The following is a 10000-nucleotide window of genomic DNA, read 5'->3' as shown; positions in this document are numbered from 1 at the left end:
CAACAAGTAAAGAAACCACCAACTGCTTTGTTGTCAACAGTCAGACATATGTTTTGGTCTGACCATCACTTTAATCAAACAGATGCCACATTTCATCATCAACGAGAGTGTAAACTAAAGGAGACGATAGCGAATACAAATCCGCCCCCCAAAGAAATGGAATAAATAAATGGAATGAGTATATAATGATATGCTCCGTCTTGGGGCTATACCTCATGCTCCTGGTTTTCTGTGTAGGCGAGGTCCAAGCATTCCAGGATGTTGACGACGAGGGGCATGAGGTCCTTGACCACATCCTCGTCGTAGCGGGAAATCATCCGCTCGAACTCCTGGTAAATGCTGCCCGCCAGAGATTGCACCTTCTCGGACATGACGACGTGGGAGTCATCGTGTGAGTTGTACACGGTCTCGCCCTCGGTCATCATATCCATCTCGAATCACTTTTCTGGGGACGCGAGCACTTAAAAAAAAGGGTGACACCGCTCGTGGTTCTTATCTGACCATTTTTTTAGCGAACTGGATTTGCACCTCACATGACTAAGACGGGGTTAATTTCGACACTTTCCAGCCGCGACTCGCACTTCCTCCTCACTCAATGACGTTGCAGAGGAACACTGGCTGGTGCGTTCCAATAATGTTTTCGTCTGCTTACTCCTTTCCATTGCTCTCTCCTCGTCTGTGATATTTAGCTGCCTTTAAAACTCGGCTGACTTTTGGATGACTTATTCTGAGGGGATTGTTTGTGTGAATGTCCCTAAGATAATGTAAAAAGCTGATAAAGGTAATACTATTTACGTATTTTTAGGAGCCTTTATAGGTATATTGATTTTCTAATGTGAGGATTGGTTTTATGTTAATTTGACATTTTGAGATGGGCGTGACTTCATTTGCATCAAAAATAATAGTACAAAGTAGGTATGAATTGAATGGTGTATTGAAAGGAGTTTGATAACGAAATAAAATGGATTTTTGAATTAGGGAGTGACTATCATTTTCTCTTAAATTCCTTCTTTTTCTATACAATTCCATCACATTTATTATATCATGCATGAAAATTAGAATATTTCTTGTCATTAACTGGCAGAAAACAATCCATTTGATGTCGAGAATTTGCGATACTGTTATTCGAATATGTGGCTTTGGCTTCGATTAATATCCAGTTATCTCTGGCACATGACACTTGGTGGAGCTGTCATGTAGATTAATCGTATCAAACACAAGATATTGCATTATTTTATAAAGAGGCGTAAAAAGGCAACAATAGTAAAAGCAAAAGTGAAATAAAAAATCTAATCACACCATCCGAAATATAAACAACAAAGATGTCAGCCCTCTCTATTCGTCTTCTTCGAGCAACGCAAAGGAAATGGCGTTTTTTACCCATTTCTACGAATTATCGCCGGTATTCAGTAGACCAAAGTAAAGGAAAACCAGTGAGAATCGGCTGTGCCAGCGGATTCTGGGGTGACACTCCTACGGCAGGTATGAAACTCTACTGTCGAAAATATTTCTTATCTCTCCCGGTTGTTGAACTTTTTTTCTTTTCCTTTATTCTTCATTCTTCCAGTAGAATGTCAATTTTGTTAATGCAGTTGGCAAATTCAAAAAGTAGATAGACTCAATAGATCGATGTTATCTATATATTAATTTCTATAATATTATCGTCGCATACCTAATGAAGATAAAAAAAAAAAATGTCTTCATTTATAAAGTAGTTTAGAATAGTGTTACATTTCCTGAATTGTATAATATACTTGTTTATTCCCCTCAGTGGTGTGTTGAGATGCTGGCAAGGGCCGCTCTGTCGGTGTCCAGTGTTCCCCTGCCACCTGTATTATCTCAGATGATCCACTTTGTAGTTTTGACCGCTGCCTTTGCATGGCCATTCAACTGTGGGTAATGCACTCAAGATAGCCTCACTGTGACACCCCATTTTTTAGAAGCCCTGCCATTCCCTTGCTGGCTAGGATTGTACCCCCATCAGTGCTCAGCAGCACCCATTGCCTGAAGTAGATTCTCATCTGCACTTTGATCCTCTGTGATGTGGCCCCATGAGGAAAGTGGGATAGTTTCAGCCAACCAGGAAGCCTGTCAGCATAGGCCATATAGATGTACCCTTCGTGCTGGATCATATCGGCCACTGTCATTTGAAAAGGGTACTCTGGAGGCGGTCTGATGATGAATGTATCTGCAGGCTGTGATGGGGTATGGGTTTCACACATCGTGCATGAATCCCAGGGGTACTGCAGGTCTCCCTCCAGTCCAGTCCAATAAACACACTGCCTTGCTCTCCACAGCATGGAGTTGAGGCCCTGATGACCAGCATATAGGTTTGCTGCAACCTGTGGACAGAAGAACTTGGGGATCACTAGACACACACAACCCTGCTTGAAAGTGTATATCACCACTGCTAGCCTGTCTCTTACATTGTAGAAAGGGCGTAAGCTTGGTAATTCTTGTGCTTTGTGTTGATGCCAGTTGCTGGCCGGGACTTTTGCCAGTAAAATCTGGTATACAGGGTCATTGGCAGCCACTTTCCTGACCCCCACATCATCCAAGATGCATCCCTCATGTTTGGCTATGGCGATCATTGCTTCTGCAATATCTCCAGTGAGGTCCTCATTGAGGTCAACATCATCTTCTGCTGGGGGATTCCTCAGGGTCGGGTACCAGGATAAGAAGTCTGCTGCAGTGTTCCTCTTCCCGGGCAAGTATTTTATCTGGAAGCGGTATGGTGGTGTACGTTCCGTAAGGTGGAAGAGCCATGGGTTTGTCACATCAGTAAGCACTTTGTCCCCCAAGAGCTTGGTCAGGGGGCGGTGGTCGTTAATGATGATGAGATTTAGACAATCCAATAGGAAGTGTCTTGCTTTTTGGAGACAACAAGCCACTGCTAAAGCTTCCCCCTCTATTGCTGCATAGCCAGCTTTGGTGGCAGTGAGATTGCAGCTGCCACATATGGCCAGTCGCCACCCTCCTTTGCAGCAGAAAGGTGTAATGGCTGACGAGCAGATTCAGTACTGTGGCAGGATGACGAATCCAATCCCTTCCCTACTCCAGTCAGTGATGGCTGCTGTGGGGCGGGTCTTGTCATAGTACGTCAAGTCATCTTTGGCAAACTGGCATATGATGTCCTGGACTCAGTGAAACTTTTCCTGCAGTTGTTCGTCCCAGTACACATTTTTTCTGATAGGCCTGATGAACATGGTGAGGTTGCGGCGGCTCCACCTGATGATAGCCCGAATATGCATCCGCTACCCAATTAAATAAGTGTTTGGTACACTTGTTGTTTCAACACTGCATCACTAAGACCAACTGTAAGCTTTTTCAGCAGCAAATATTCTGTAATATTAGCACTGCATTGGGAGTACTGAAACCCTCATGAAGTGTGTGCTCTTTGCACACCCCTCGTGAAAAAATCACTGACAATCTCTTCCTGTCCCTGGAATGTGCTAATAAACTCCAACTACTGCACTGCCTGGTTGGAGACACAAAGCACTAATCTTCCTATGGTGTCCAGTGCCTCTTTTTACGACACTGCACTCCAGTTGTCAAATGTAAATTTGGCATCCACGGCTCCTTGCAACGGAGGGACATAGAGGAGTCTGATGTGATGAGCCACTTCCTGTGGGAGCCACTTGCACAAGAGGAGCCAACATTCCATGGATTACCTCCATGATTTGAAGGGTGCAGGTGACATCTTCAGGTTGCATTTTTCTGGGGCGTCTGAGGGAAGCACCCAGGACATGGGTCTTCCTGGTCTGCATGCACTAAGGTTAGCCATGTCTAACTGCAGTGTCGTGATAGCGTTCTGCTAGGCTGTGATTGTCTGCCTTGCCTCCTGGAGCATTGACATGAGGCTGTGAGGGACAGCAGGCATTAGCGCTCTTGGTATTGAATGAGGAGTAAACCTGCAATATAGAGGCATTTCAGCTTAGTAAGTTCCATGTGATCACTGCACCATGTACTGGGACTCAGGATAAAGGAGGTACAGGGTCACATGGTATTTCTTGATTGACCAACCTTTAACTGACCCGTGCATCACCCAAGGCAGGTTGAGTGATGCCAGAGAAACATATCGTTTGTGAATGCATTGCTTGTATATATGTCGTAATTTATCACAACTAAACAGCACATACATACACATTTTAGCAGCATGCACATGCACACACACACACACACACACACACACACACACACACACACACACACACACACACACACACACACACTCACACTCACACTCACACTCACACACACACACACACACACACACACACACACACACACACACACTCACACTCACACTCACACTCACACTCACACTCACACTCACACACACTCAGACTCAGACTCAGACTCAGACTCAGACTCAGACTCAGACTCAGACTCAGACTCAGACTAGACTCAGACTCAGACTCAGACTCAGACTCAGACTCAGACTCAGACTCACACACACTCACACTCACCTACTCACACACACTCACACCTACTGTATGAATGAACTGTCTATTAACTATTTCTTCTATCTCTGCAGCTCCTCAACTGATTCACAATGGCAACTTGGACTTCCTCATGTTCGACTATCTCTCGGAAATCACCATGTCCCTCCTTACGGCTGCAAGAGCCAAGAAGCCAGAGCTGGGGTTTGCACCCGACTTTGTGCTCTATGCCATTGGACCATACCTGAATGACATCAAACGGAAAGGTGGGTGTCGCAGTCTTTATTTAGTTGTATACAATGTCTGCAATATCTGATAGGTAAATTAATATACCACAGATTAATATAATGATTTCTTTGAAAGTATGAATGTGGCCTGTTTGTATCGAACCAGTTATAATTTGTATTTGCTGTATTATTGGTAACCTTATACAGTTTGTAAGATGTCTGTTTCTCTGTACATGATCAATGCATACTGTTGTAGTTACCATAAGATTTAAGCACATTGAAATATCCAGGTATCAGAGTCCTGAGCAATGCTGGTGGAATCAACCCAGAGGGCTGTGCTGAGGCACTGAGGCAGGCTGCTAGGAAGGCTGGTGTTGATCTGAAGGTAAGTTTTTTGTCAGCATCACTCATGAAATGCTATTTATACTTTTTTGTATCCAGTGAACAAACAAAACATTTCGTTAAATTTGAAAATAACAGATAGGGGAGGTAGTACAGTTTGTTTCCAACAGCTATGTAGTACAAGATAAAATTGCTTGTAATGGGCAGAATAAAAATAAGACACTTTTTGTCTATGGTATTACCTTTACAAGTTGATAAGAAGAAAACTGTGCAACACATAATACTTTAGTATACATTTAACCCCTTGTTTGTGAGTGGCATCTACTATGATGCCATGGTGGCGCAGTGCTGATGCTGAGGATGGCATCCCTACAGATGCGGCCCATACAGATATACTCGTTTGGCAGTCCGCATGGCTCATGCACATTGGGTTAAAGAAAAATGTAATGACACTGATAATCAAGGAGCAAAACTACACTCATTAATGCGTAAAATAATCCTTTCCCTGGTGATTGGATGGGGGTCTGGAGGCATAGCCCCCGGGTTAGAAAGGTTTTTGGTTCACACAGCGAAGTTTGTGGATTTCCCAGGAATGTCTGGAGCTCTTGCTTTGTACCAAGATTTTATTTATATGATTTGCAGTAACAAGAGAATCACACATATAGCAGTGTGGATAATTAAAAGAAGGAATAATCATTAGAAGATTGGCTGTGTGACACTAAAAAATGACCAGGAAGCTGGCAGAATGTACACACAGTAGCATATCATTATATGTTTAAAGAATGGGAATGTTAAAGACACCTATGTATTCACCACTGGCTTCGTGCCCATCAGCACTTCTGCTAAAGCCAGCAAGCCCGTGCTATGTGTAGATTGTAGATCTTCCTTACAATTTATTTAACGAGGAACCAGTCAACACTATCTTGCTAGAATATAAAAGTTTGTAGACCTTTCTAGGTCTTGATACAGTGTCAAACTTGAATTAGGTATAGAGAAGACTGTAGGACATTAGGATTTGAAAACCGTCAACATGTTTAAAAGAAAAATGTTCCATGTTGAATACTATAGATGTCATCCATATATTTACCATTATCTTTCTGAGCAGAAAATGTTGATATATATGCTAGTAAATTAAGCATTTCATTAGAGGTGATAAAACCTTCAACTGTAAGACTAAACAATATCAATTATAGGCACAGACAAAAAAATAAGTTGCAAAACAGGAACAGAAAAGATGTGATTGGGATAGCATTTGGAATGACATTGGACAAGGAACATACAAATAGAATCATGACGCTTAAGATAGTGGAACAGTAATAATGTCCTTTAAGATTGACTACCCAATCATACAGGTGATTTACAATGGAATATGATTGAGCAGGTTGCTGTTGTTACGGGTGATGATCTAATGCCAGTAAAGAAACAATTGATAGCTGCTGGAATGCCCGACATGAAAAGCGGTCTTCCTCTACCAAAAACTGTGCACAGCATGAATGCATATTTAGGGTAAGAGTCTGTAGATTTGCAGTTGCTGTATTCTTTTTTTCTTTTTTTTTCTTTTTTGATTTGAAATTAGAATGTCCAAATGAAAATGTATTAGCTAATTATGTATTAGTTTCTTCAGTTTCAATATTCATCTATAATTGAATTTGATGGAAGTTACATTTCTTTTCCTTTTCCTTTTACAGAGCTGGTCCAATAGCTAAAGCCTTAGATGGAGGTGCAGATATTGTTGTCACAGGAAGGTGCGCTGACAGCTCTTTGGCTCTTGCACCTCTCATGCACAGTGTAAGAGATTCCAGAACTGGTCTGAATTTTTTTCCTGCTACTTTTTTCCCTGGGTAAAGCAAAAACTAAAGTTAGATTATGTGCATATAGAGATGTAGATCCTCTTGCCCCATCTCCTCTCCCTCTCTCTTTCTCTTCCTCTTCCTTCCAGAAATGAATAGCTCTTTTATCACCTGCAGTTTGGGTGGCAGTCAAACGATTATGACCAGCTTGCAAGTGGCAGCCTGGCGGGTCACTTGATTGAATGTGGTGCACAGGCAACTGGTGGCACTTATACTGACTGGGAGGCTGTTTCTGACTGGCATAATATAGGTATGAGGCTTTGGTTGATCTTATAGTTCAGAGGAAGTTATTCTTGCAGATTTATGCAAGGAAATAGAATGGGGATGCATTGTTTGATTTTGACAATAATGATGTGACTATTATGTGGGTACAGTACATGTATAGGCCTGTATTGTTTTCTCCTCCCTTTTATTCCTGTTTCCTTTTTTAACATCATGTTCTTTTTCTTCCCTCATTCTAGGTTTCCCCATAGCAGAAGTGTCAGGCAATGGAGACTTAATGATCACAAAGCCCCCCCACACAGGAGGTATTGTTAATCAGATGACTGTTGCTGAGCAGATGCTCTATGAGATTGGGGACCCACGGGCCTATATTCTCCCAGATGTTGTCTGTGACTTTACTGGGGTCCAGCTAGAGGAGACCAACTGTGGGGTCATTGTGAAAGGGGCTAAGGGGAAGAAGCCCACTAACTCATATAAGGTGGGTGGCCTTTTATAGGGATATTGAGGATATGTGCTAATGGTAAGGATGTAGATGAAGGGGTGATGTGTGTGAGCATTATATTACATAATAGAGTGTGATATACTTTAAATCTTGAGTAAACTACATGAATTTTTCTCTACTAAATAAATTATATAATATTAGAAAGTACTTTATATGTTCTTCTTTTACCTTTTAAATTTTTTAGTATGACCTTTCATCACGCTGACACAACCTCAGCATTTTTTACAATATACTCCCACATGTTGTACTCTGTCAGTCATTAGCCACTGTGCCTACAGGTTAGTGCAACATATCTTGATGGCTACAAGGCCACTGCCGTCAGCTGTATTGGAGGACCTAGAAGCCGGGACAAGGGCAGGAAAACCGCTGAGGCGATTGTGCAGAGGTGCCGCAACATATTCCAAATGCTCAAGCTCCCTGACTTCACCAGAGTCCACATTCAGGTATTGGGCGCAGAGGATACTTATGGGCCCCATGCAAGGTGAGTATGGGAATTTTGTGTAGCCTTCTTGGATTCTTCTTGGAATATTGCATGCCATTGTCATAATTTTCAATACTATTGTCATATTATCATTGTTGCTGTTATTATTGTTATCATTGTTATTGTTGTAGTTTTTCTTTTATGGTGATTGTTATTATGATTTTGATTTTTATTATTCATTATTATTAATTATTATTAGTTATCATTAATAATTATTAATAATTAAATATAATTATGTTAATAATAATAATAGTAATAATAATAATAAATATTAGTTTTATTATTGTTATTATGATCACATCCTTGGGTGAACACATCCTTCTCTGTAATTGTTGTGTGTCATGCTACACATACTTAGTTGAGAACCCTTCCTTCTCATTGGTGTTTTGCTCTTTTGCAGCGTTGGAGAAGGTCCTCGTGAGGGTGTCATCTGGATCTCAGTCCATCATGAACAAAAGAAGGCTGTCGAGCTGTTTGCCCGTGAAATAGCAGCAGCTGGAACTGGCATGGCCCCTGGACTCACAAACATTGTTGGAGGTCGGCCTAGGGCGTCTCCTCTCCTGCGGCTGCATTCCTTCCTCATACCAAAAGATCAGTGCAAGGTAATTTGTGGAAATTCTGAAATTCTGTATAAAGTTCACTCCTACAAAAATAGATAATAATTATCCAAGCAAAAAGTATTTCAATTTAGGCAAAATATAAGATCATATTTAATTGGTTATGAATAAATAGAGATGAATTATTCTAAATTCTCAAGTACTTTTGTTTAAGGTGAGTATCCATGCTGATGGGAAAGAGGAAATGTTCAGCGAGACTGCAGATACAGTTCCAGCTTCTACCTATGACTTTCCAGATCAGCCAGTATCTGAAATCTCAGATTTGACTAAGGGATCAAAATGGTATGTTTCTGTATGATAATAAAAGAAAGAAAGAAAGGGAAAAAAGAGAATATGAATAAGTGAATTAGTGCATTTGTAATATATGAATAACATGCATAATGCCCTGTTTAATCTCAACTTCAATGGCAGCTATCGGCTGGAGTCCCTGGCTCTGACTCGCAGTGGTGACAAGGCAGACTCTTGCAATATTGGTGTCATTGCAAGGCATCCTTCACTGTATCCATACCTGAAGGAGGTTCTTACATCGGAAGCTGTCGCAGAATACTTTAGACATGTTTTCCCAGACAATGTCAACCCCTTGGACTGTGTAAAAAGGTAGTCATATAAAAAATTTACCTCTGACAGCATTAGTGCAGTGCACAAACTCTTTTGAAGATAAAGTGGTACCTTGTTATGTAAGCTCTTAAGTGATGCTCTTTCAGTATACTCAGATTAATATAACTTAATGAATTTATGTTTGGAGAAGATCTTTTGATGATGTTAAGCCTAGCAGGAACAAGTCTTATAAGATTTTAGGATTGAGAGAAATTCGGGGTTGTGAAGTTAACTCATTTGTTTTAATTTTTCATATTTTAATTGTAAATTAAGCTTTTGCATATATATTATTATGCTGAAGTTGTTGGTTCACTTGCAAGTAGTAACTTCACCCCACACCCCCTCACACACAACACTCAACACCATCAGCACAGCCACAAAAAATAGATGTGATAATTAAAGTAAAACAATGAAAATAAATGAAGTAGAGTAAAATAAATAAAAAAGTAAGTAATCAAGTGCAGGTAGCAGCTTTGGATACTAATGTGTCCTCATCCATTTTCTCATTCCAGGTATGAGGTGGACGGCGTCTGTGGCCTCAATTTTGTCCTCGAGCAGTCACTTGGTGGAGGAGGAGTGGCATCACTACGTTCCGATCCTCAGGGAAAAGCTTACGGCCAGATGCTCCTTGATTTCATCGTAAAGGATATGCCAGATATCTGCTCTGTCAGCCACTAGTGAGAGATTCAGATTGTGAAACAAGGAGAGAAATGTTAAATT

The 10000-nt window shown here is 41.1% G+C and overlaps 2 protein-coding genes across 25 annotated transcripts in view; one reads left to right on the top strand and one right to left on the bottom strand.

Moving 5' to 3' along the window:
* Window positions 1-622, bottom strand: part of LOC125035829 (C-Jun-amino-terminal kinase-interacting protein 4-like) — an 89172-nt gene extending 88550 nt beyond the window's left edge. For 19 of the 24 annotated variants that reach the window (XM_047628079.1, XM_047628069.1, XM_047628092.1 and 16 more), the window contains exon 1: window positions 213-622. In XM_047628079.1, coding sequence (XP_047484035.1) covers window positions 213-431 — 219 coding nt within the window. In that variant the 5' untranslated portion in view covers window positions 432-622. The remainder of the gene's footprint in view (window positions 1-212) is intronic. The other 5 variants (XM_047628078.1, XM_047628068.1, XM_047628087.1 and 2 more) reach the window with 1 other exon arrangement.
* Window positions 623-1158: 536 nt separating this feature from the next.
* Window positions 1159-10000, top strand: part of LOC125035832 — a 9678-nt gene continuing 836 nt past the window's right edge. Inside the window, exons 1-12 of the mRNA XM_047628094.1 lie at window positions 1159-1482; window positions 4538-4708; window positions 4960-5054; window positions 6393-6517; window positions 6700-6799; window positions 6979-7111; window positions 7323-7561; window positions 7864-8066; window positions 8467-8668; window positions 8838-8965; window positions 9095-9280; window positions 9793-10000. The exon at window positions 9793-10000 is cut by the window's right edge and continues 836 nt beyond it. Of these exons, the coding sequence (XP_047484050.1) occupies window positions 1323-1482; window positions 4538-4708; window positions 4960-5054; window positions 6393-6517; window positions 6700-6799; window positions 6979-7111; window positions 7323-7561; window positions 7864-8066; window positions 8467-8668; window positions 8838-8965; window positions 9095-9280; window positions 9793-9958 (1908 nt within the window). The 5' untranslated portion in view covers window positions 1159-1322 and the 3' untranslated portion in view covers window positions 9959-10000. The remainder of the gene's footprint in view (window positions 1483-4537; window positions 4709-4959; window positions 5055-6392; window positions 6518-6699; window positions 6800-6978; window positions 7112-7322; window positions 7562-7863; window positions 8067-8466; window positions 8669-8837; window positions 8966-9094; window positions 9281-9792) is intronic.

This window comes from Penaeus chinensis, chromosome 20, assembly GCF_019202785.1.
Source record: "Penaeus chinensis breed Huanghai No. 1 chromosome 20, ASM1920278v2, whole genome shotgun sequence".
Lineage (NCBI taxonomy): Eukaryota > Metazoa > Arthropoda > Malacostraca > Decapoda > Penaeidae > Penaeus > Penaeus chinensis.
Note: the sequence above shows the minus strand (reverse complement) of the source record. Positions and strands in the feature narration are given on the sequence as shown.